General features: G+C 42.7%; 1 protein-coding gene across 12 annotated transcripts in view; it reads left to right on the top strand.

Annotated features, from left to right (window-relative positions):
* Nucleotides 1-27,977, top strand: part of DLGAP2 (DLG associated protein 2) — a 391,216-nt gene that overhangs the window by 215,126 nt on the left and 148,113 nt on the right. For 7 of the 12 annotated variants that reach the window (XM_083431533.1, XM_083431526.1, XM_083431535.1 and 4 more), the window contains one exon: nt 19,399-19,431. The exons of the other annotated variants lie outside the window; for them this stretch is intronic. In XM_083431533.1, the coding sequence (XP_083287659.1) occupies nt 19,399-19,431 (33 nt within the window). The remainder of the gene's footprint in view (nt 1-19,398; nt 19,432-27,977) is intronic. 12 annotated transcript variants of the gene reach the window in all.

Genomic DNA, 27,977 nt, shown 5'->3' on the forward strand with positions numbered 1-27,977 from the left:
ATGTTAGCTGCTTTGAGATTCCTTCGGGTAGTGATAAAGAGGGATATCAAATCCAAACTCTGCCTCCTCCTCCTCCTCCTCCTCCTCCTCCTCCTCCTCTTCTTCTTCTGGAAGCCAGGCGACTTGCATGACAGCACAGTCCCTCCAAATGAGTGTCTTTCGGGGCCACACTCTCACAGGAGCCAGGTAACTCCCTTGAGAACACAGCCCCTGAAAACGGGTGTTTTTTGGAGCTGCAATTTTGTAGGAGCCCAAACAGGACATCCTGAGATCCAGTCAGAGGCAGGAATGGCTTCTGTAATACTGGTACAGTATGTTAAAACAGAAATGGGAGTGCCTGGTCACCTCATCTGTCTCCTAAGAAATCTCTATGTGGGACAAGAAGCTACAGTTAGAACTGGATATGGAACAACTGATTGGTTCAACATTGGGAAAGGAGTACGACAAGGCTGTATATTGTCTCCCTGCTTATTTAACTTATATGCAGAATTCATCATGCGAAAGGCTGGGCTGGATGAATCCCTAGCCGGAATTAAGATTGCCGGAAGAAATATCAACAACCTCAGATATGCAGATGACACAACCTTAATGGCAGAAAGTGAGGAGGAATTAAAGAACCTTTTATTGAGGGTGAAAGAAGAGAGCGCAAAATATGGTCTGAAGCTCAACATCAAAAAAATGAAGATCATCAAAAAAACGAAGATCATGGTCCCATCACCTCCTGGCAAATAGAAGGGGAAGAAATGAAGCGGATAGCATGAAAAAATTGTTTCTGTAATTTCAGTGGCTATGAGCAGAAGCAGTGCATGCTTTAGAGCAATGACACAACAGCTGCATCCTCAAGGCATGATGTACCATGAACTAAAAGTCTCCACTGTTATGTAATAAAGTATCCAGGAGAGGAACACTGAAGCACCCCTTCACACATTACTCACACAGATAAGAGCGTACACAGAGGTTGTGGGACCATACCTGTGACCCTCCCTCTCTCTAGACAAAAGACATCTCCTTCCAGTTCCACCCTTCTGTCCACATGTTTGCATGGATGTCTGAGGTGACATATTTTGGAAAATATGGTCTGAAGCTCAACATCAAAAAAACTAAGATCATGGCCACTGATCCCATCACATCCTGACAAATAGAAGGGAAAAGAAATGGAGGCCGTGAGAGATTTTACTTTCTTGGGCTTCATGATCACTGCAGATGGTGACAGCAGCCACGAAATTAAAAGACGCCTGCTCCTTGGGAGGAAGGCGATGGCAAACCTGGACAGCATTTTAAAAAGCAGAGACATCACCTTCCCAACAAAGGTCGGTATAGTAAAAGCTATGGTTTTCCCAGTAATGGATGTATGGAAGTGAAAGCTGGACCATAAAGAAGGCTGAGCGCCGAAGAATTGATGCTTTTGAATTATGGTGCTGGAGGAGACTCTTGAGATTCCCATGGACTGCAAGAAGATCAAACCTCTCCATTCTGAAGGAAATCAGCCCTGAGTGCTCAATGGAAGGACAGATCCTGAAGCTGAGACTCCAATACTTTGGCCACCTCATGAGAAGAGAAGACTCCCTGGAAAAGACCCTGATGTTGGGAAAGATGGAGGGCACAAGGAGAAGGGGACGACAGAGGACGAGATGGTTGGATAGTGTTCTCGAAGCTACCAGCATGAGTTTTACTAAACTGCGGGAGGCAGTGGAAGACAGAAGTGCCTGGCGTGCTCTGGTCCATGGGGTCACGAAGAGTCGGACACGACTAAACGACTAAACAACAACAACAACATGTTAAAACAGGGCAGTTGAAGGGTGCACAGAGGAAGAAAAGCAAAGGCAGGTGGAAGCAAGGAAAAAGTATATGCTAGCTTCATACTGTGTGTTTGTGTCTAAGCAAACATGTTAATTAATTCCTGTCCACCTATATGCTACTCCTGCTTTTTTTTATTGAGCAGCTTGCATCACAAGCATTAAGTTCTATTGAATTATGCCAACTCTATTAGGTTAAATTCTATTGAATTATACTAGCTGTATGAGCTTGCCTAGCAGGGTGTCCATTAAAGCAAACAGGACTTGGGGCCCATTTGCTGTGTACTTCCTTCCCATCATCAATCCACTCCTGATCCAGAAATCATTAGTGATGCAGAAGACAATGGATATAGTGTTGAACTTCTGCTAATAAAGGTGAACATAGACAGAAAGCAAGGGCTTTCATCACCCCTTCAAGGCAAAAAGGCTCAGTTTGGCTGCCCCTTTCACACTCCTTAATCCTAAACAGTTTCAGATTTGTCTGTTTATCTATCTATCTATCTATCTATCTATCTGCATGTTATCACACTATCAAAAACTACAAGTTGAACAAACAAGAGGACTACATATATGTCTAAAAGTAACAGAAGTTATCATATTAAATATATTCAAACTGAAGTAATATTATATAAAAAGAACCTATCTAATTCTCAGCCTCTGTGGCAAGGCACAGCATTCTCCATAAAATAAAATAAATGTCTCTAATATGAACACAAGTTAAAATAAATGCAGTTTACCCAAACCTGAATAAAAACTAAGCAATTTTTTTATCGTCTTTATTTAGGTGGCTGCAAGTTAATGTTACAGGTTGCTTTCCTTTATCCTGAAATATATATATATTTAAGAGTATTCCAGTTTTGTGAAAGTCATGGGAGTTTGTATTATTAGCATTAATCACTCAAAACCCTAATGGAGAGTCTTTGAGAGAAAGCCTTCAGAATTCATTAACAAGGAACTCTCACAATTATACCATCACAACTGACCTCAAACTCTTGTATTTGTATTTGTGTGAACATATTTATAGAACACATTTGTAGTGGTTTATATAAACTCGCAGTCCACAGGCAAAACTAAGACTTCCTCTTTAGAAACTCGGTTGCTAAGTAACTAGCGTGGCCACGATCACATAACACAGCTGACGAAACCTGCAAGGAAATTAGTACTCTTTAGTCACAAGTTATATTTTGCTCCCATATTTAAAGTTATTTTAGTCAAATGAAAATGGAACCACCTACATTAGAAAGTGCACAGATACATTTCCCCAAAATGTTGGGATTTCATATTGAAGTTCGCTTCAAGTACTGAATACATTTTCCTTTCAGGTTTAAGGAATAGTGTTCAAACCATGTTGAGTTAGACAGCTGAGATTTTTCCATACTGGTTTCTGGCCTCAGGATGATCTGGTCACATGACTGCCACTCAGCATGGCTATATGACTGAACTCAGTGTGGATTTGGCTTGGGAAACTGGGTTTTGGCACCCAAGTAGCAACTGCTGGAAAAAAAAGAAAAGAAAACCAGCAATCTGTGCTTGAGTTAAAGACACAAGGCATCAAAAGTCACACAGCCAGTTCAGCCCATGGCGTCACAGATGAAAGGCATCGCAGCATGGCCCCATCAAACAAGCCCACAGCTGCTACTGACCCAAAGGGGTTTTGAATGCCTTTATTTACTCCCTCTTTTCAGAGTAGCCCGTTGGTTGAAAAAGAACAATCACATAATCACAGGGCTGGAACAGATTGCAAGATCATATCATGCCGTTGTAATGCATGGCATTCTGCATTAAAAAACAAAGGGGGGGGGGGGAGCCAGCCCACAGCAGCCAGGCTGTTCGCTTGCCACCACCAGATTGGACAAATTATGCTGACTTAGAGGTACTACTTGCAAGCATCAATAACTGGGTCAAGTAATTCAGCCAACCTTACACTAGGGCAAGCAATATATATATATATATATATATATATATATATATATATATATATATATATATTCTAGACCTGCTGGCAAATCTGACTTGAGGGGAAATTGCCTTCCAAAATAGAAATATGCCTACAACTGTAAATCAGAGATTCTGCTACTAAGACCTAAAAGCCTTTTTTTAAGGCAGGGAAATGCACTTTATCAGCTTTGTTCGTGTTAGCGGTGGGTGAGCCTTCCAAGGTTGTGAGGATCAGCAGTTTTCTAAGCATTCCTCCCCCCACCCATTCCACCCTGCCCAAAATGGAAAAACTGGAAGCAGAAACAATTTAGAAGGTTTCACCCCAACTCCTGTCTATCTCCATGCGCTCCTGTTATGGAGGGCACAAGGAGAAGGAGACGACAGAGGACGAGATGGCTGGACAGTGTTCTTGAAGCTACCAGCATGAGTTTGACCAAACTGTGGGAGGCAGTAGAAGACAGGAGTGCCTGGCGTGCTGTGGTCTATGGGGTCACGAAGAGTCGGACATGACTAAACGACTAAACAACAAGAAGCCAAACTTCTTAATACTCCATTTATTCATTGATTCTGGCAACTGCTGGATCCAAACTGGTGCCAAATGTATTGTCCTGCTTTCCTTTGGACGACATCGGTGAGGGGTCTTGTTGTCTGGGCAGCCCATACACACTGACCAGGCTTGCGCCGCAGAAGGTCACTTTGGTGCTGCAAATGCAGCAGTTTGACTTCACCCCTGGAGTTGCACTCCATTGTCTCTTGAGACAGATAGATGCCAGTAACAACTTTGAACTGAACTGAAGCTGGATTTGCAGCAACAACAGGAATAACAACAGCATGTATCACAGTAGCAAAAGTGAGTTGTTGTTGTTGTTGTTGTTGTTGTTGTTGTTGTTGTTGTTGTTTTAAGGAATTGTGTCTGGCTAATCCCTGCAAGGTTCCACACTGAACCACTTTCATACTGACTGTTTGATGAGAATGAATTTAGATGTATTCAATATTTTAAAAAATGAAATCAAAATCATTTAATTAAATTTTTTTAAAAAAAACAAACTGCCATGCTTCCTCCAAAAATATGCCACAGCCAAATACTAAAAATGGATGGATTTGTGGTTAGCCTAGATTTTTTTTTCTTCGACATCATTCACTGGCTAATGTTCACATTATATGGCTTAATTCAATTAGGCAGATCAATGCATATTTTCTCCGACTTTCTATTTCAATCACAGAATTAATTAACCTGAGCAATTCTTTTCCTTTTTTAATAATTCAAAACTTTCCATGTAATCAAGTTCAAATTTGACAGCTCTGTAAGATCAAATGGTTTGTTTTTTTTCCGCTTTCCCACACACAATCAGAAAGATTGTCCCCAGTATTGAAAATATATCTTCACTGATGGTCAGCAGTCTAACATAGAATGGGACTGCAGGTAAATTCTTGTAGCTAGATCTTAAAGAACAGGAAGGTGCTGTGTCAAGGATCCTACTTGTGGTGCCCTGCTTATTTTTTATGGTACAGTGGTACCTCGGGTTAAGAACTTAATTTGTTCCGGAGGTCCGTTCTTAACCTGAAACTGTTCTTAACCTGAGGTACCACTTTAGCTAATGGGGCCTCCCGCTGCCACCGCGCCTCTGCTGCACGATTTCTGTTCTCATCCTGAAGCAAAATTCTTAACCCGAGGTACTATCTCTGGGTTAACGGAGTCTGTAACCTGAAGCGTCTGTAACCTGAGGTACCACTGTATTCTGTTCTGAAGGTTGTCACTTTAATATGGATATCTGGCAATCTTACGCTACCGCTTCCTTCTTCTGGCTCCTGTTCCTCTGAGTTGGCAGTAGCCATTTTTCATTCATTCAGTGCATAGTGGGTGATCTGAACATACATTTGGATAGGATGTGGTAAGATAACTGTTGAGATTTCGTTTATCCATTGCTGTTTTTCTGGGCGGGGTAAATTACAATGTAAACTAGCAGAGGGTGTTTTTGTACTTAACACCTTTTGCAAGTAACTGCATGCTCTCATCTCAGTAAAAAAGAACACCAGAAGATTCCTGCTGGAACAGCCCAAAGGCCCATCACACCCCAACATTCTGTTCCACTTTGGCCAGCCGAATGCCTTTGAGAGGCCCTCAAGCAGGGACTTGAGTGAAACAGCACTCAGGTGGTAGTTTGTCTCCACAATGAACCTAACCACTATGCCCTGCACTTGGTACAGTCTCCTGACCAATAACATTTCCTTCCTTGCATTTCACACATGTACTTTGTGATACAGTGTAACACAAGCATTTTTTGTTAGCAAAAACATGATCTCCACAGACTTGACTGAGTGCTAGGCCTAATGAGCACAGCTGCTCATTCAGATGCCAAAACTGAAAGTTCCCACCCCCCCTCACAGCCGTCTAAGTCCCCTCCTCTCCAGAGCTTTCCCCACGCAATCAGAGACTGTGTCTGTGGGCAGCCAACCTCCCCTCCACCCATTTCAGCCCTCTTCTGGTTCTGGGAGACAAGTGGGGTAGGGAGCTTGTTGCAGCAGGAGGGGGAGGCACCCAAGCCATCTCTGCCTCTTAGCTTCCCTCCCCTCCTGCATCACCTTCTGCCTCTGATTCTGCACTTCTCTCTGCCACAGACTCCTCCAGATCACTAACCCCTGTTACCTCTTCAGCTTCCAACACCTCGTCTTCCCAGACTTCTTCCTCCAACCACTCACCGTTGTCCCACCACCACTCTCTGGGCTCTGAGCCTTCTTCTTTGGTGGTTTCACAGCTGGTTCCTCTCACCATTCCTCTGCATCCAACCAGTATATGATATACAGCAGTTCTTTGTCATATAGATGTTCCTTGTGATATCGACAGATGTGATATAGGATGGGTGGTGGCTAACAGATTGAGGTTGAATCTTGACAAGACAGAAGTCCTGTTTTGGGGGGACAGGGTGTATGTGGGGCTCCCTGGTCCTGAATGGGGTAACTGTGCCCCTGATGGACCAGGTGCGCAGCCTGGGAGTCATTTTGGACTCACAGCTGTCCATGGAGGTGCAGGTTAATTCTGTGTCCAGGGCAGCTGTTTATCAGCTCCACCTGGTACGCAGGCTGAGACCCTACCTGCCCGCGGACTGTCTCGCCAGAGTGGTGCATGCTCTAGTTATCTCCCGCTTGGACTACTGCAATACGCTCTACGTGGGGCTACGTTTGAAAGTGACCCAGAATCTACAACTAATCCAGAATGCAACAGCTAGACAGGTGATTGGGAGCGGCCACCGAGACCACATAATACCGGTCTTGAAAGACCTACACTGGCTTCCAGTACGTTTCCGAACACAATTCAAAGTGTTGGTGCTGACCTTTAAAGCCCTAAACGGCCTTGGTCCAGTATACCTGAAGGAGCATCGCCACCCCCATTGTTCTGCCTGGACACTGAGGTCCAGTGCTGAGGGCCTTCTGGTGGTTCCCTCACTGCCAGAAGCCAAGTTACAGGGAACCAGGCAGAGGGCCTTCTTGGTAGTGGCACCCGCCCTGTGGAACGCCCTCCCACCAGATATCAAAGAGAAAAACAACTACCAGACTTTTAGAAGACATCTGAAGGCAGCCCTGTTTAGGGATGCTTTTAATGTTTAATAGACAATTGTATTTTAATATTCTGTTGGAAGCTGCCCAGAGTGTCTGAGAAAACCCAGCCAGATGGGTGGGGTATAAAGAAATAATAATAATAATAATAATAATAATAATAATAATAATAATAATAATAATAAACATTGCCATTGTTACAGGCAACTCACTTAAACATGGTCTGCCCTTACCCCATTTCCCATTGATAATGTCTGTAAACAGGAATGGCTCAAGCTACTGTTACAATTATTTTCCACGTCAGGTACATGGAAATTGTTATGTGATCTAGCGTGTGATTACAAACAAGATACTAGATTTTTAATAGGGAAAATTCAATGCTAAGGTATATGATTAATAGTGTACTATACAGCTTGGTTCTTTCTTCCTTATAACACTAAATACCTCAAATAATAATACTAATTAAGCATTTTATTCCAAACTTTATGCATTGTGTTCTTGGCTTGAACTGAATAAGGAAGGCTTTAGGTAATTTATAAGAAGGATGTTTCCAAGAATAGTTAGGCAATGGAGCAAATTATCGTAGGCTCCCCATCATTAAAAGCTTTAAAAATAGGTTAGAATGACTTAAATCAGGAACAGAACAGATTAATTGGCTGTGCTTAAATAAAAAGCAAAGTCCATTAGCTAACTGCTAATGATAACATTCCTAAGTTACTCAGTGTGCCATATCTTCAGTGTGGCAACTCTCTCTTGGATTTCAGTTCTGTTGTATTTTGTTTACCGATACATTCTGCCATAAAGGTAAAGGTAAAGGTACCCCTGACCGTTAGGTCCAGTCGCAGACGACTCTGGGGTTGCTCGCTCATCTTGCTCTATAGGCCAAGGTAGCTGGCGTTTGTTCGCAGACAGCTTCTGAGTCATGTGGCCAGCACATCCTGATGAACCAGAGCAGTGCACAGAAACACCTTTTACCTTCCCGCCGGAGCGGTACCTACTTATCTACTTGCACTTTGACGTGCTTTTGAACTGTTAGGTGGGCAGGAGCTGGGACCGAACAACGGGAGCTCACCCCGTCGCGGATGTGGTTTAGACCACAACACCACCCACGTCCCACATTCTGCCATATTTCCCCCCAAATTATTTCCTTTTAAGAGCCATACATCTCATCCTCTGAAAGATCCTGAAATATCTGTTACCTGTAAACCCACCTCACCTCTCACGTAGTTCTGTTGGGTCATTTGCATCATTACTTTGACAGCAGAGGTCTTGCTTTTACCAAAATTTGGGTTGACCCTTCCATTTAAGGAACTGGTAGGGTTAGTTGCTAAATTGCAATCCAGAAACCTATATGGCAGTGGCATTTTAAAATGTCTTTATGTAGAGGGAAATGTGGATGCCGTTACTTCTCTCGCCTCTGTTCCACCCCACCTCAGTCCTTTTGTGTACTAACTTCTACTTATGGCAACAAGGAGGATCTCAGATCTTTACAATGCAGTGGGAAGTGCTTGGCAAATGACAAAACAAGAGCATACAGCACAAGACATGGCATCTTATCTCTTACTGCAATGGAAAACCACTACCTAAATGCATAGTGCAAATCACTGGGCTGTAATCTGGCAAGCCTAGGTGACTGAGCAATGTGTGTGTGTGTGTGTGTGTGTGTGTGTGTGTGTGTGTGTCAGCCTTGCTTGATTTCCCTTCCATAAGTGATGCCACATAATTTTTCACAACCAAAGACCATCACCAAGCATATCATGTACAATATCATTTACAATTCTAACTACAGGAATAACTTGTCTCATTGTAGTGGTTTCAAAATTAATATGTGAGGATTGACCATTAGGCATCTGTTTGACAAGTATATCTGGGTACTTCATAGATCTTTAATGATTCTCAATGACCAAAAAGAACAAAAAGTTCTTAGCAATTCTGCCATCCCTCTGCCTTTTATCATGTGTTAAAATAGCGGCAGAAATTTCCTAAAGCCCCATTTACTTTTCAAGGTGATGTGAACACAGGGAAACTTCAAAGGTTTTTTTAGCTTGATGTTTCTCCCATCCACCATCAGCCAAAAGGGGCATTGATAAAATAATTACTCTGGTTTGGAAAAAGCAGAGCTTTGATTAAGACGATGACAAAATGTAATATTCAATAACTGTGATGGCATTCGTATTTTTCAGATTTGCAAACATTCTGCTCAGAAAGGTGCTGCTTGGAGATCAAATGTAGCCATTAGTATTAGTTACAGGATCAGAGTACTGAAAGGGGCCTTAAGAGTACAATAATTTAATCCACCCTTCTGAAGACATTCCTAGTAGGGGTAGAGGGATAAGTCTATTTCTAGTCTGCGTCAGTTTCAAATGTGCTCATCCATAAGTCCCTTCCTTTACATTTTCTGCTTTTTAATGCAATCTTACTGCTTTTTAATGCAAAACTTTGGCAATATTTTGAATTCACACCTTTAAATAGAAAATGTGCCTTTTAAAACACATTTTACCCAAAATACACATTCTAATGTGCATCTTGATACAGTACTGTACAAATGTTTTTTTTATTTTTAAAAGAGAAGTCCAAAAGCTGAAGCATAACTCCATTTCAACTCATATTATTACAGGATGCGTGAATCAGTTTGGTTTGCCTAAAAATGTAGATGAAATTAAACGGAATAATTTTGTCCTTCTCCAGCAAAAATGTGTGTAGAAATATATATACAGGGTTAAGTATGTATAGGGATGCGGGTGGCGCTGTGGTTTAAACCACTGTGCTGCTTGGGTTTGCCAATCGGAAGGTCGGCAGTTCGAATCCCCGCAACGGGGTGAGCACCCGTTGCTCAGTCCCTGCTCCTGCCAACCTAGCAGTTCAAAAGCACATAGTGCAAGTAGATAAATAGGTACCGCTCTGGCGGGAAGGTAAATGGCGTTTCCATGCACTGCTCTGGCTTTGCCAGTCATGCTGGCCACATGACCTGGAAAAACTGTCTGCGGAAGCCAGTAAAGCGAGATGAGCGAAAGTCCAGAGTCTTTCACGACTGGACTTAAATGGACCTTTTTAAAAGTATGTATAAAAAGCATATATAAGTGAAAATAGCATACAAAAAGGCAGTATATGCATTATATTGTGGAAAACTGTTTTGCAAAATGTGCAAAAAATGCAAAAGGCAAAGGCAAAAAATGCAAAGGAAAATATACAATTTTTGGAGAAATTTGCATTAAAATGCTGGTGAATTTTCACAAGGACGTCAAAAAAAAAAAAAAAGCTGATACAGAATTGTAGAAAACTGAACTGATTGATAGAAACTGAGAAAAACAAAAACTGGCCAGTTCACCCTTCCCTACCTCAAAGTTAGGAGGGCTACAAAAACTTTAGGAAGGAAGAACTTAAGAAGAAAGCCTAAAAGATGGAGAGATCCAGTATTTGGGATTTGGGAGCAAGCACGTCCACTCCATTCTGTCAGGTGAAAAGAAATAAGAGGGAAACCAGAAGAGAATGAAATGGATTGTCTAAAAGTCATTTGCCTGGTGTGGCAGAGATTCAGTTGCTGGCAGGTGGGTCACTGCTGCGTACCTGAAGGAAGAGGAGACAGTGACATGAACATTGTGGGGTGTGGTTGTTGCATAAAGTGGGGGCACCGGATCAGCTCTGCCAGCAGTGATGCCACTGCCAGGAAACTAACACCACCAGCTACTTCTGCCAGGAATCCTGCACAGAAGCACTCTACACTGTTGCAGGGTCCTTACTTTTAGTGCTTCGTAATCTGCCCTCCACAAATTAGTCATTTTATATATAGCATTTTATTTTATATAGCATTGGTTTTCATTACCAGTACTTTAAACAAAATTAATCCACATGAAGATTGCAAACCACCCTGGAAAAAGAAAAAGAGTTGCAAATGGCTGGGTCAGTGCGGTGAACATCCCCAAACTACTAACTGTGGCAGGAGCCTTTGGGGACCCAAAAGTAGAATTGTGATGAATAGGAGCAGCTATACTGCTGATTAGAACGTGGTTTGGGAATTGCCGTGACAGCAAGAAGTACTCTTGCTTGCTGCTTCAGAAATGCTCCTTTAATGAATAATGCACAGGCGTTTCTGCAAGCCGTAGCAAAGCTTTCACGCTAGCTGTAGCATGCAAAAACTTCAGTATCCGTTTGTTTTTTGCAGAAGTGGGGCTGCTATTGCTTCATGTTGGGTTCCAAAGACTTGCCATACTTTTCGGAAATTATAGCCAGGCGTTGCAGAGCTGGTTTCATTCAAAATGATAATACTTTCCCACTTTTATACAGATACAGAAAGCCGCTATCTCTTTTCGCACATCTGTCCAGTCGTTTTTCTAGAGGCTGTCGTTGAGCTGCGTCTTGGGAGCTACCAGCAGTTATCAATGCCACTCCACTTGCATAGAAAACTAGAAATGTTATTGCATACAAACAACTAGTGGGCAAGGTGTTAGAATTATGTATCCTTACATGTTGGAAGGTAAACCCATAGGGAAAGGATACCACGCACAAAGCAATCCAGTGTTCCAATTGTATGCAACTTGACAGGTAATAATAATAAAATAATAATAATAATAATTTTTATTTATACCCCGCCCTCCCCGGCCAGAGCTGGGCTCAGGGTGGCTAACACCAGTAAAATTACAGTAAAAGCATAATGGGGGGGGGTTAAAATACAGGTTAAAATGCAATTTAAAATGCAGCCTCATTTTAAAAGTAGCCCATTTTAAAAGATGTCACCAGTTCACCCAGAGATCTTTGCTATCGAGAGGCACTGAATCTGACATGTTTTTGCTAAAAATCATTGCCCTAAAATAGGATATCTTTTACTTAGAACATGCACACAAGGTGCCTATATAGCCTTTCCTAGAAAATTTCCAAGGAAGGAGATTCTTCAAGTTCGCTTTTCAAATTTGCTGAGAGCACCTCAAAATAGGAAGCTTTTCTTAATGTTTAAAATATACATCGTCTTTATGGATTCCACACACACACCGCCCTAGAGGACACTGTGAACAAACTTTCCTTCCCTTTTGTTCAAGTGCCTTTTAAATATCTGAACATTATAGTGACATATACTCAACCCCATTGTCTTCTATATGCTAAATTTGTCGATACTTCTTTAGCCTTTTGTCATACCAGTGGCGTAGCGTGGGTTGTCAGCACCCGGGGCAAGGCAAGTAATTTGCGCCCCCTAACCTGGGGCAAGGCAAGTAATTTGCGCCCCCCCTGCTGCACTGTCCCTCCCCCAGATAGTCCCTCGCTCTCTCTACGCACCGCACCGCACGCCTGGCACCCTCCCCTCCACAGTGGGCGGCGACCCGGCGGCTCGGATCGGATTCGCACAGCCAGCACTGCAGTGAGAGAGAGAGAGTGAGCCAGGTAGGGGCAGAGAGCTGCGAGTGCGAGCGCGCCCCCCCAGATGTTGCGCCCGGTGCGGCCGGCCCCCCCTGCACCCCCCACGCTACGCCACGTCTTCCAAATCCTTTCTTTGAAGACAGCGTGGCATAGTGGTTAGAGCATTGGATTAGAATCCCTGGGGATTTCAGGGTTCAGATCCACAACAACCATGAGGCTGATAAAAAATTAAGTTAAACTGACATATCAATTATGAAAAGAAAGAAAAGGAATGAAGTAAAGATTAGCACTTCTGAGCATATGAGATTTTTACACCACAGTAAGAGACTTCACCGTGGATGCAGGTGGCGCTGTGGGTTAAACCACAGAGCCTAGGACTTGCCGATCAGAAGGTCAGCGGTTCGAATCCCCTTGATGGGGTGAGCACCCCGTTGCTCGGTCCCTGCTCCTGCCAACCTAGCAGTTTGAAAGCATGTCAAAGGGCAAGTAGATAAATAGGTACCGCTCCAGCCGGAAGGTAAACGGTGTTTCCGTGCGCTGCTCTGGTTCGCCAGAAGCGGCTTAGTCATGCTGGCCACATGACCTGGAAGTTGTACGCCGGCTCCCTCTGCCAATAAAGTGAGATGAGCACCGCAACCCCAGAGTCGGCCATGACTGGACCTAATGGTCAGGGGCCCCTTTACCTTGCCTAAGTGACTTCACCAGATACATCTGATGCTTTCAAGCTACCACCCATGTACAATAAATATACTAAAAAGGTAAAGGTACCCCTGCCCGTACGGGCCAGTCGTGTCCGACTCTAGGGTTGTGCGCCCATCTCACTTAAGAGGCCTGGGCCAGCGCTGTCCGCAGACACTTCCGGGTCACGTGGCCAGCGTGACGAAGCTGCTCTGGCGAGCCGGCACCAGCGCAGCAAACGGAAACGCCGTTTACCTTCCCACTATAAAGCGGTACCTATTTATCTACTTGCACTTAAGAGTGCTTTTAATAATTAGTATTATTAAAATGTAATAATACTAATTATTACATTTTAATATATATAAATAATTGTGACCTGGGCATTACAGGGGTGATTTATGTCAACTCTGCTGAAATAGTGGGTACTGTAACAGCTTGAGCATGGCAAGTATGTATCATCCTCATGCTCAAAATTATGCCGAAATTGCATTGCTTTTTATGTTCCAGAAAGCAACGTAAGATGGTCTCTGTGGGAAAACTTTGCACAGCTATGTAAGGTGACTTTTTAAAACTACTGTGTAGAGTTCAGAAAGCCCTGCAGCAGTTTTTGCTGTTGGTTATGATGTTGTTGTAATATGAACTTCTTACAACTGGTGGCTAATTACATCCACGGCCATAACATCCATGCTGTGAAGGGATGGGTTGTTTGCTGAAACAGGAAGCCCTCTTACTGTTTGCAACTTTATTCTTCTCTCTTCCCTCTCCTCCTGCAAGGAACGTAGTGGCTGGTGCTTAACTACAGTCATGTATTAGCCAAAATGAAATGCGGGGGCTTGTATTGTACCTGATGATGTTGGCTTAATTGAGCAGCAGCTCAACAAATTCAGAGATTTTGCTTAATAACAAGTAATATTGCTGGTTCTCCTGGTCCTCGGCTCTCAAGGGAAGCTGCTAGAATCCCCAAAGCAAACACTTAATATATAGTCACACAGCAGAGATTTCATTCCGTTGTTAACTGCGGTAATTGTATATACTGACGTCTAGCTGGGAACTGCAGCAAGCTGTATTTATCTTTATTTAAGGAAAAACTTTCCACTGCCCTCCTCACGCGGTGTCAAATGGCATCCTTTTGTGCTTGTGAAAGTAATAAGAGGCAGTAGCCTGATTTGTGGGCCCAGTACACCACGTAGGCTCAGCTGCTTTGAACGAACTAAGGCCAATTCATTCTTTGCATGGGAGATTTGCAGTAAAAGTGACCACCAACCTATCCACACACACACACCCCAGCCCAACATTAGACTTGGCTACAAGGAGAAAGAAAAATGCAGGTGTTCACATTAACTATGCATGTAGTAAAACAAACTAGAGCTACTTTATCTTGACACTCACTAAAATCAAGTGCTTCGGCTACATTGCTCTTCAGAACCTGCACATACCAGTCTCTCTCTTTTTTGCTCCCCCTCCCCTCTGCACTTATATTTATTTCGTCATTATAGCTGGTAGGCAGGTGCTGCAAGTCTTGTTTAAAATGTTCCAGCAGGTGTAAACAAATAAACAAACAAACTTTACTCATGTGGGATTCTAGGCAGCCAACATCAAATTTAAACCAGATCCCTGGTGCACGTACCATATGTAGAGTTTGCATGTTGGCACTCTATACAGAAAGGCAAATGGATCATGGGATGCTAACACTACATGCTTGTGTGCTGACAACAACCCATGCATTTTCCCTTCTGCATGACACCATGCACAATATTTCCTGCTCTCTTAGGTAGCTGCTGTCCAAATATTGGTCTTTCCTAGCCCTTCTGATGTAGGAACTTCCATTAGAGAGGTCAGGGATGGAGCCTGGGAGGTCATAAACACGGAGCTATGGGCCCTCATATTATTTAGCTACTAGTAGTGTGATTCCTTTTTGAATTATGGTGCTGGAGGAGACTCTTGAGAGTCCCATGGACTGCAAGATCAAACCTCTCCATTCTTAAGGAAATCAGCCCTGAGTACTCACTGGAAGGACAGATCCTGAAGCTGAGGCTCCAATACTTTGGCCACCTCATGAGAAGAGAAGACTCCCTGGAAAAGACCCTGATGTTGGGAAATATTGAGGGCACAAGGAGAAGGGGATGACAGAGGATGAGATGGTTGGACAGTGTTCTCGAAGCTACCAGCATGAGTTTGACCAAACTGCGGGAGGCAGTGGAAGAGAGGAGTGCCTGGTGTGCTCTGGTCCATGGGGTCACGAAGAGTCGGACACGACTAAACGACTAAACAACAACAACAACAAGTGTATTCTTCCTTGTTGGGATTTCATTCTCTCCACTGCTGATGTGTGATTGTTTTCATCATATGTCTGTCTTGACATTCCATACTATTGGAGTCATGAGAACGGAAGTTCAGTTCCATTATGTTGTACTTTTGCTTTTTTTCTGTTCTCTCCCGGAGAAGATGGAGAGAAGAGCCATGTTTCCTTTGTTCTGTAACACTAGATCTTGTACATAATAAATTAGCTGAGATTCCACACCTCTATGCCTAGTTTCTGCTTGGACTCTGCTACAGTATTGTGTGCACATATCTTCGGATAAATGTCGCAGAAGCTAATCGGGACAGAGAAGTGATGGATCATCCCGAGGGGCACTTGAGGGGGAAGAACACAGCTGCCTGGTGTTTTCCCAAGTTGGTTATGAAACCCAGCACGGTACACCAACACTCCTCTGGTCACTGCCATGGATACACGACTTGACTGCCTGTCTCCAGGCACTGAGGTCATTGGGTTTCCCACATGGCAGGGTTGATATTGCCAGCCTTAATGTCATGTTTGCAGACATATTTGTAACATAGAGTTGGTCTGCCAGTGGGCCTGGTGCCAGAAGCCAGCTCCCCATAGAGCACATCCTTGGGGACCCTGCCATCTCCCATTCTGTGGACATGACCAAGCCAGCGTAGATGTCGCTGAGACAGGAGTGTGAATATGTTGGGATTGTGGGCTTCTGGTGACTTCTTATGAGGAAGTTGTGCAAGTCTGGTTAAAGTTACCTTATAGGGTGATACTACATACAGGCATTATGCAATTTGACAACCCAGCAGGAGTCCTCCATTCTTGCCAGGGTTGGACTTTACTTCAGCAAGCATGCCTTCATGGACATGACTGAGATAACAGATTGGTCTTCTACTCCTCTTGTCTCGTGAAATAAGAAACATTCCAGTTTCCACTTAAATAGCCTCACAGAACTGCGATATCTGAAGATAGGAAGGTTCACAGTGCCTCCATACTAACAGAATTTTTCAGATGGGATTCAAGCACATACCAGAAAATTTAGCTTTGCACAATGAAAATGCACTAAAAGCGTTGTCTCCCTAATGCAACAAATCCACTTTGAAAAAGAAATAGCTTTCTGCAGTAAGGAAAGTGACATGGAAATGCACTGAAAAGCATTGGAGTGAACAAATGATCAACAAGAATGATGTATAAAGACCCCACAGTCAAATCGGGGTGAATGGAGAGGAATATTCATTGTCGTCGCATCTCCCCACAGTATCACTGGATCCACTATTCACCTGGTTGATATGGTAACTCCTTCAATCAGGAGCGCAACCCTACTGCTTTCCCTTACTCCATATGTAAGGCAGGAACTTGATCACTTCCATTTCCCTATTCAACACCTAAGCTCCTTCTTCTCTGATGCCCAGCTGCTGTCATGGATTGAGGTGCCACATGTGGTGCATTATTGTGTGCCTTGCCGCCTGGCATTGTCCGCAAGTTTGCCAGGCTCATCAGTCCCTCCCAGCACAAATAATATGAACACAATCTTTTCCCAGGCTTCTGCTGATTAAGGAATTCCTGTTTGCTGGTTCTGTTTGTTTTAAGGCTCCAGGTCCCAGCTCACAGAGGACCAACGCTAGCCGGTAGTAATGTACAAAAGTCTTTATTGAAGTACAGTTTCCATTTTCAAACCGGAGCGCCCCAGCTCTACGTCTAGGGTTTAGACCGGCGAAGCTCCATCTGAATCTCCGCCCCCTGTACACCAGTTTAAGATTCTAGCCTTACTCCACCTCTTCCGTCTCTCCTTTCTCCTCTGGGTCCTGCTACCCCCCGGGGTCCCTTCCTTCCTGGATTCTTCCGACGCAGACGTTGACCCCCCTGACTCCTCCCTCTCTCTTCGGCGGGCTTTGGGACCTGGCTCCCTATCCGGGCTGCCAACTGCGCCGCCCTCCTGTACATTTGAACTTGGCGCGCGCGCCCAGCCTTCAACCTTCCTCTCGACCGTTTCCTCACTCCCCGATGTAGGCGTGGCCAGTCCTGTCTCCTGTCCTTCTGCTGGCAGCGCGCCGCCTGATCCCGATGCCTGGGACTCCTCCCCCCTACTGCGCTCTGGTGTGGACGCTGGTCCTGATTTCCAGCTGCTGCTCTCTGAGTCCCCTCTGGCCCCTTCTTCCTGGGGTGTCCCCCTTGGCACCCCCCTTGCCCTGACCATGGGAGCCTCTTTCTGTGAATCTTCCGATTCGCTGGAAAGACTCAGAGACCTCGGACCGCTGTCATCGCTGACATTTCCTTCGGACTCCTCCCCCTCGCTCTCCATTTCCTGTGCCTCTGCTCCTGAACCCCTGACAATACCTTTCCCTTTAAAGTAAAAGCTTTCTTAAGGCATGATTTACAAGGAAACATGCAAAACAACCCCCAACCCAAATCTTTATTTGCAGTTCTATAGCACAACTGGCAACTGCTGTTGAGGGTTTGTATTGAGACAGCTAGTAACTTTTTCCAGAATCTGATTATTGTACAAACCAGCAACAAATTAGTCTTTCAAGGCATCATTTAACATTTGACCAAATTGACATCTTCCTGGGTGCCACAAATAGTACAGTTGATTCTCCACTTCTCTGACCCCGCTGATGGAACTAATAGCAGTCTGCAGTCATTGATGGGGTAGGAGGGAAATGATCTTGCATAACTCCTGTACTATCCAAATATGCAGCACTGCCCCTCAATATGTAATCACCTTTGCTTCATCTATTTTACATAATTTTGGCTGCAGTCATATCCACTTACCTGGGTATAAGCCCCATTCCACTCGGTAGAAGACATCAGAGTGGGTAGAGGAAACTCTACCCCTCTGCATAACTTTAAGGTGTGTGAGCAGTGAAGGATAAGGACCAAGCTGGGTCAAACTTCTGAGTCAGGGCCTCTTTTGCTGGTAAGTCATGAATGATTGGTTTGGCTAAGTTTCTTCTACCTGCTCCGAGGTCTCAGAATACATAGCACTGAACCTGCCAGTTTTGACCTGTTTAATGTGGAAGAACATTATGTTCAGTATAATATAAGGTGGGCGAGGTGGGATATGAATATTTCAACAACTGAATCCATGCAACAGAGCAGAACAGAGTTGGGGGTTAATATGAATACCCTGACAATTTAGGAATGATATATATATATTTATGCCGGCAGAAAAAATTGTATTCTATTTGGCATTTATTGGTTTTTAATCTTCGACTGATTGCTTTAACGCTGCTCTTCTTGTTTTTTAATGTTTTGTTTTGATCCTCTTATTCTTTTGTGGTGTTTTGTTTTCTGTATACTGGCTTGAGCTTCTTGCTACAGTTGACTGTAAATTTATTTTTACAAATAGAAACCAAATAACCCTCATTTACTACATGCAATGCTTTTCTAAAAGAAACTGTATGAACCACTGCCTGGCTGTTACATTGGACTTGCACCAGGAAGAATTGGGTTCAAATACAGCAACTGGACAGCATTGGGCAGTTTAACTTCTTCATCTGTAGTTTGAGAATAACTGTGACCTATCTCAAAAAGTTGGCCAGGATAATGACTGAAGAAACCATTGCAAGGCTTCTTTAAATACCTATTGTGAAAGTGATCATATTGGCTTTTTTAAAAATTCATATTTTTTTTTTTTTGCTGAATGTATAACTTACAGTGTATTGATCCAGATAATTGCAGTTCAGTTTCTTACCCATTTCACACGCTGATTATGATTTGCCATGACAGAAGTTCTTATTGGATTCAAACTAGTGCTAAAGGTTTTTTTGTGTTCTTTTCCTTTTCCTCTGCTGCTTTAATTTTTAGGTTTGGATTCTCTAACAGGGAATGCATTTTCAGGTAAAGTTGCCATTAGAGCGGATTATGTGTTGCACATGTGTGTTACACTGTGCTTGTGAGTTTGTGTGTGTATGTATGCTTGTGTTAACATCCTGCATGTCTTATTACCTGCAATATGCCTGGTGCTATTTTTCTAGAAAAAGGGGTGTCAGAACCCACCATGAATACCTCCCTTGTTCTCTTAGAATGGCAATGACGCCCACCTGAGAGGCGCTGGAACTGAGTTCCTGTGAGTTATCCCTGGAAAAAAGGCCTGCCTGAGAGCAAGAAAATGACAACATTCTATATAGTGTCTATCAAAATGCAGATGTAAAGCTTTATGTGGGGCTACCTTTGAAGGTGACCCGGAAACTACAATTAATCCAGAATGCAGCAGCTAGACTGGTGACTGGGAGCGGCCGCCGAGACCATATAACACTGGTCTTGAAAGACCTGTACTGGCTCCCAGTATGTTTCCGAGCACAATTCAAAGTGTTGGTGCTGACCTTTAAAGCCCTAAACGGCCTCGGTCCAGTATACCTGAAGGAGCATCTCCACCTCCATCGTTCTGCCCAGACACTGAGGTCCAGCACCGAGGGCCTTCTGGCGGTTCCCTCATTGCAAGAAGCCAAGTTACAGGGAACCAGGCAGAGGGCCTTCTCGGTAGTGTTGCCCGCCCTGTCGAACGCCCTCCCACCAGATGTCAAAGAGAAAAATAACTACCAAACCTTTAGAAGACATCTGAAGGCAGCCCTGTTTAGGGAAGCTTTTAATGTTTAATAGGTTATTGTATTTTAGCGTTTTGTTGGAAGCCGCCCAGAGTGGCTGGGGGGACCCAGCCAGATGGGAGGGGTATAAATAATAAATTATTACTACTACTACTACTACTACTAATAATAATAATAATAATACACAAACCAAATTCCTTCTGGAATTAACTGGATGCAGGTTTCATTAATATTTGCCTGCTGCCTAGTAAACGATATGTGGGTGGGTGAACGCACCCACAACCACCCACCCACCCCTGTATACACATACACACATATGGACACATACATGAATATTCAAGATAGTCGTTTTAATATTAATTCCACAAGAATCAAAATAAAATATTGAAAAGGGCCAGAACGCCTAAACACATTATATTAATCGCACTGTTGTTTGTGGCAATTATATAGGAACCATTGTTTTGGTTCTTATAGAAGTCTTCAGTGGGAAATGGCCTGACATGCAAAGAGGTCAAAACAGAATACCTCTTTCATTACAACTGGCTGCCCTGCCTGTTACTAACTGTAATTGTGCTGATTTCGGATTCAGCGCAGATTAGAGGTAAGTTTTGTATGTCTTAAGAATAGATGGGGGGGGGGATGAGAATGGGGAAAGCCCCACAGAGCCACAGACCTATTTTATTGAAAAGCATGGGGAATCCTCCTTGCACCATTTAATAGAGTTCAGGTGCAAAGCTCATCACACGGAGGGACACTCTAAAGCAGGTACAGTGGTACCTTGGTTTAAGAACTTAATCCGTTCTGGAAGTCCGTTTTTAAACCAAAAGCGTTCTTAAACCAAGGTGCGCTTTCCCCAATGAGGCCTCCCGCCGCCAGTGCCCTTCCACCGTTCGGATTCCATTCTTAGACCGAGGTAAAGTTCTCAAACCAAGACACTATTTCCGGTTTTGTGGAGTTTGTAAACCAAATCATTCTTAAACCGGACTGTTCTTAAACCGAGGTACCACTGTATTGGTTTTGTTCTGAAATTGTTTGTTTGTTTGTTAAATTTGTATGCTGCCTTATAGCTGTAGATCTCAGGGTGGTTTACAACCCCAAATTTCAATATAAAAAAAACACAAAATACATAATAAAAACCAAAGACAAATTCAACCCAATAATCCCCACTTCCACAACATGAAGGAAAACACTGCATTGTGCTCACAGATAACACTAAACTGTGGCTTAGTGTTACGAGAACAAGCCACAGTAACCCTTGAGCCGCAACATCTGAGTCTTTCCCTTCCATTTTTGACTAACCACAGCTCTGCAAGATAGCTGACCCCAGACAAAACCAATGTTAGTCTTAAATATAGTTAGTGGAAACAAGCCAACTTCAAACCATGAGTTAGCAGCTACCTTGTTTCGCTCACCATAATTAAGGTTCTCCACAGTTTAGGCTTTGTGTGTAATGCTAAACTGTGGTTAATCTAAAATCGAAACAGAAGTTTCTGGTTTCTGTTGTTGCATGTGAACTGGGCCTGTGTGTGGTTACATCTGTGTAAGGGAATCTGATTCCTGTTATATGCACCTTTAAAATACCCTTTCAGCTCAGAAAACGACGACTGTTTATCAAATTCCACACATGCATTGGCAGGGAAGTGTATAAACTCACATTAAATGGAGAAGGAAAGGGGAGATGGGGAGGGAGAGATTATTTCAGGGAAACCAGAGAACCAGCACAGGGACAAAACGGGATGGCCTCATCAGAGTGAAAATGTTAACAGATGGCTTGATGGGACAATCACCAGGTAAAGGTTGTAGCAAGATTGTTGGGAGAGAGAATCACAGCACTAGTGATGATGATTTAGACATGAAGGATATGACATTTTGTGAATATGCTGAAGAGGCAGGGGCCTAGATACCTAGATATGTGGAGAGGAAGAATGTGAGAAACCAAAGGTGAGTATGTATCTGTAAGGCTCTGTGCAAATCTCTGAAAATGCCAGGCTGCAGAAAGAGAATTTGGGTGGAAAGCCTTAAGAATTTTGTCTTTGCCACTTCGCTTGTGGGGAGTTACTGTCGGCTAAACTTGGAAGCTCTGAACGAGATCTGAGAGTAGTCAGTATGTATGTACATATAAACTGAAATCATAGCAGATTAAAGTCCCAAGACAGCATATTAGGAAAGGCAGGCCAGTGCGGAGAGGAAGAAGCAGGAGAGTCACAAAACATTTAGGAGAGAGCAATCAAGAAATCAGGGAAAGACCCATGAAGATAGTGATACCATGGAGGTGAGTGGAAACAAAAATTCTTAATGTTCACTTAAAAGAAGATCTGTTCAGGTTTTGTATGCTAATTACATGTCACATTTCATGAAATTGGGTTTTATAGCCAAGAGCAAATCCTTACAGAAGGTAATTTATACAAAAGCTTGTAGATGTGGCCAGCTACTTTCACAAAAGGCAGAATATTGTCGTTAATCAGAGAACATCAGATTTTTTTTAAAAAAATGCCCCTGACATCTTCATGAAAATTTAAGAACAATGGCTGTATTTCCTGAATAGTATTTCTCTTATGACCAATGTCCTTCACTGCATAGCTCTCTGATTCTTTGCTTCTATAATCAGTAAGGTCAACCAAGAGAACCTGACTTACATAATCAAGGCACAGAAGCTCACTGTTCATGCAGCACTGAAAAATTCTTTTCCTTCCCACGAATGACCTGCTAAAGCTCTAGTATTTCAAAAGTGTGCTAAAAATAAAAATAAACAGGACTTGCAGTTACAGTTAAATTCATTGGTGGATCCATTTGGAAGGGTGGGGAAAAGGCGCCTGTTTATTTCAAAAGGTCTTGGGGTTTGTCCGTGTGTAATGCTATATAATGGGAAACCATGGTTCTCCATTATGTGAATGAGCTATGAGAAATCTTGGGACTGCACACTTCTTTTCCCTTCATCTACATGGAAGAAGTCTGTGGTGCGACCAAAACAGCAGGCAGATGTTTCTAATCTCCTCTTCTGATGCACAAAAGTGCTGGAAAGGAAAGAAGCAAAGCTAATGCTGGTTATAACTCTCTTGTATCTGAACCAGGCCGTGGTTTTAAAACATTTCCTGCCATTAGTTCAGTAATTCTAATGTTACACTGAAGTCCATATTTGGGGCAAGTATCTTAGTATAACATTATCAATTTATTTATTAAATTTATATCCCACTCTACCTCCCAAAGGAGCCCAGAGAAGCATACTGGTGTATAACAGTGATTAGGTGGAATTATTTAAGACCCTGGTTCCATTCTGCGATCATTTTGTTCTATATTGTATATCGAAAACATTTAAAACCTTATTCCGGTGTTGGCACCCTTTCCAGTTAATATTTCTAACATGCAATATAAACTTTGTTCTTCACGACAATAACTCAGCAGTTCAGTAGAGCTACAGACATTTACATCAACCGAAGAACAACCCTACTTAGAAATGTGTTTGATGTACTAGTTTATTGACTATATTTTATGGCTACAACCGCCCCCAACCCCAGCACACAGAAGCAGAAGTTTTCCTCTGCTGGTTATGGAGATTCCATGAAGTTGCACAGATCCATCTTCAGGACCGACAGTGGGAGCCCTGCAGATCTATATTACTCATTCATTTGCACACAGCATCATTTTCTCACCGGGGACCCTGGAACAAGTGCATGTGTGCTTCAGTGAAATGCCCAACAGAAATAATTTTGATGTAATCATACTTAGCAATCATGCCAAATCTGATTCCCCCCTTTCCCCCCCATGCATCAGCAGCACAGAAGAGGGAAATGTCACAAATGAAAGAAGGTGCCAAAAATTATGAAAAGCTAGGCATGTGCTAGATTTGTAAAAAGTTTTTTAAATGAGGTTTAAAAAGTTGAGGGTTCCTGATGCATTGAATCTACTTTGAAAATCAGACCAAATCATTTGGAATGCTTAAATTAGACCAGAAAAACAGACGAGAATTTCAGAAGCATCGCTGTCAATAAGTACATTTTCCCCTGCAATGTTGCACGATGGCTGGTTTCTGGCCACATCCTCAAACTATAAAATGTGGGAAATTGCTAACACAAAATTGCAAGAGATACTGATATTGCACTGCCTATAATTGTTAAACTGCTTGTTACAAAGATTTAAGACCATATGGCATCATTTCGCTTTTATTATAATAACCCGTATTTAAACCACAAATGTGTTCCATTTGTTATATTGTCAGAGGATTAGCTTGATGGATAGGGAGGTCTGAATATAATTCTTGAATACTTGCCTCTGTCATTTTTCTTTAGTTAGGACAGTAAAACACAACAACTTGCTCATCTTCTGGTTGTCTCTAGTTAGTGGTACTGATTACAACCAATGTAAAAAAGGGCAAAAGCACACTATGCAATTATTTAAAGCATCCGTAAAGGACATACAAATACTGCCCCAGCTAATCACGACATTTTTGTGATCCCATCAGCTCTTGTAAAAAGCCCTTTCCTAATCAGATACTGGGATCCAGTAGACCTCTGTTTAGGATGCAATGCTATACCCATCTAACCCATAGCTGTCAACCTTCCCCTTTTTTGCGGGAAGTTCCCTTATTCCACCGCCGTTTTCCACTGCTTCCCGCTGCTATCCTGGATTGTTAGATATCCTGTAGACTGTCCCTGGGACAGGTGAGGCTGCTGATCCCTTATTTTCAAATCTGAAAGTTGACAGCTATGATCTTACTTGGGGGGAAGTCACTGGTACTTACTTTGAATAGACATACCTAGGATTTTCCTGTTATAATTGTGCTGTTGGTCAGGGTTTTCAAGGTAATGGATAATATCTAAGTGGGTGCTCACCTTTTGGGGCGGAGTGATGCTTCTGCAGGTATGAGCAAAGGGAAAGTCCTACTCTGATTGCACAATGTTGGGTGTTATTCAGTATCTTTTGACAATGACTCCAAAAGAATATTAAACATACAATATTTATAGTTCAGTTGTCCAAGTATACAAAGATGGTATCCAGAGTCTGCAATGATTCCCAGTGTTACTTCCTATGAAGTTTAATTAGACCCCCTGATACCTTATTCATGCATGTTGTTTTCCTTTAGTAAAAAGCTTATGAAGGTATGGTTTTTGGTGGGTGTGGGTGTGTTTAAAATGAATAGCTAACATCTGATTATCTTAACTGCAGCATCAACATAAAGTAGCTAATTGTTCTTTTAGGTAAGGGTGTTTTTATCCTGTTGTGGACATTTACAACATCTGTTCATTCCGTTTGATGCTTTGGATGTGAAGCATTTCATATGGAGATCTAACTGGCCAAAAAGAGAGAAATAAAGAGGTACCGGCAGATGTTTACTGGAAAAAACCACAGTCCTGACACATTTTGAGAAAAAGCTATTCTTTGTAGGAATGGCTAGGAAAACACCCCAAAACTGTGTTATCAAACAGTCACATTAAAAATGTACAAGGGGTGAAAATGGATAAAACTCTCAGCACATAAATTAATGCTGCATTGCAGCATATAATGCATGAATTGTAGTCTGCTTGACGGCAAAGCATTCATAAAGACTTTGCGGAAGCCTGTTATCGTGCCCCCTTTTTTTGAAAAGAACAGTTATATCCCTTTAACCCATCCTCTTTCCACTACATCTAGCATAGTAATTAGTTTGCAGCAAATAACACAAAACGATGCCCACTTGAATGCAAAGATTCAAACATACGTGGCTTTAAGCATGCAAGGCTTTTCGTATGTCATGCATGTACTTGTACTCATATTTTTCTAGCAAAAACCCCCGAACCATCTCTAGCAGAATCTAGGGGAATTGAAGCTGGTGCTCTATGATGCCTAGCATGGAAAACAGCCTTCAAAAGCAAATATCATAGCTGCATTATATTAAAAAATGAAGACACTTTAGAGATTTTGATTAAAACGGATTGGATTGGGATGTTAACTGACATCCCTCTGGATTTCCCCCTTCTTTTGGGAAATACTTATAGCAGGCATAGGCAAACTCGGCCCTCCAGGTGTTTTTGGGACTACAGTTCCCATCATCCCTGACCACTGGTCCTACTAGCTAGGGATGATGGGAGTTGTAGTCCCAAAACATCTGGAGGGCAGAGTTTGTCTATGCCTGATTTATAGAATCATGGAAATGTAGAATTGGAAGGGACCCTAAGAGTCATCTAGTCCAACCCCTTGAAATGCTTGTTTCATTAATGTTATCCTACTACATTGGCTCATTTCTCAGTGATTCCAGTGTCACCTCAATTTAACAGCATTGTGAGGGTTTATTGTAGAAAGATATTTGGAGCATGATCAGGCAAAAATAGGCGGGAAATCATTATATTGGAGGAGAGACTACTGTATTTTAAATAGCATTCAGCACTTCAGACAAGTTTGCTCTGGATCCTGATGGGTTGCAGTTTATTTACAAATAAATGAACAGAAGCATTTCTGTTATGCCAAATCATAATGTATTAGGGTGGTGCACAACAATAGGACATAAAACACCTTTAAAAATAATACAAATTATATCATTCAGCTGCAAAGACCTATTGGCAAAAGAGATCTTCAAGAGAAGCCTGAAATGCATTTGGAAATGTATATTTTAGGGTACAATGCACACAAACACACAAAGAGAACAAATACATACAAAAATAATTTTACTTTCTGCAGTGTTTTTTAAAATTGCAGATTGGTGTGGGAAATGAATGCAAAAAGGGGGCAGATGCAAAACTGATCTCAGAAATAGCCATCACTTAAATGTAGAAAAGTTAAATGGTAATTTGGGTTCAGGCCTGGTTATGGGACAGAATCAGCTTTTGTTGCCCTAATGGATGACCTTTATCAGGAGGACAGGGGGAGTGTGACTCTCTCATTCTTTCTTGGTCTTCCATCTGCTTTTGATACCATTGACCATAGTATCCTTCTGAGCTGAGTGAGTGGGATAGTTATTGGAGGCACTGTTTTACAGCGGTTCCAGTCCTGTCTCCAAGATCTGTTTCAGAGAAAAGCAGTGAGTGATCGTCTTTCGGCCCCTTTGCAGTTGTGCTGCGGTGTGCTGCTGGTTACCACCTTGTCCCCAATTATGTGAGACGCCAGTGAACTTTATAAAGCCCTGCCCATCAAACTCAGTGCCTTGAACTTAGTAGCTAATTGGCAGCCAGTGCAATTATTTCCAAAGTAGGGTAGTGTGTTGGGAATATCCTTCCCTAATGAGCAGCTGAGCTGCCACTGTTGTGCACCAGCTGCATCTTCCAGTCCCACTTCGGGGGCTGCCCAACGGGGAACACATTGCAGTAACCCAGAGCATGGACAACAGGTTACCAGCACATGGACGAGAAATGGTCATAGCTGTCTCAGCATTCAGAGCACGGACTCCTAACCGCCTGTGCCTCTAGAGACAAAAATGGATCTATGATCACCTCTAGATTATAAACCTCCCTTTTCGGGAAGAGCTTGACCACATGTAAACCAGGCAATTGACCATTTCTGCCCTGATTCAGATGTTACAGAGAAGTAGAGCTAGTTATTACCAGTGTGCTGTAATGATGACATCCTAAATCTCTGAGTGGCCACTTCCAATGGCTTCAACTGACCAAGATATCTGAGAGTCTCACCCCTTATATACCAGATTGACCACTGCACTGTGCAGGTGAGGGCCTCTTATCATTCTTCACAAAGTAGGAGGTCCAATTGCACCTTTCCTTTGGAATGCTCTCTCCTTGAATATTAGATGGGTATCCTCTCTGTTGCCTTTTGGGCACCTGTTGGAAAATGGTCATCATTCAACAAGCCTTTTAAGTTGAGATGTTTCCCAGCCTGCTTCTGTATGGGAATAGGGTTTCTTTTTTTAAAAAAAGA

Source organism: Podarcis tiliguerta, assembly GCF_965153285.1.
Source record: "Podarcis tiliguerta genome assembly, chromosome: 3".
NCBI classification, from domain to species: domain Eukaryota; kingdom Metazoa; phylum Chordata; class Lepidosauria; order Squamata; family Lacertidae; genus Podarcis; species Podarcis tiliguerta.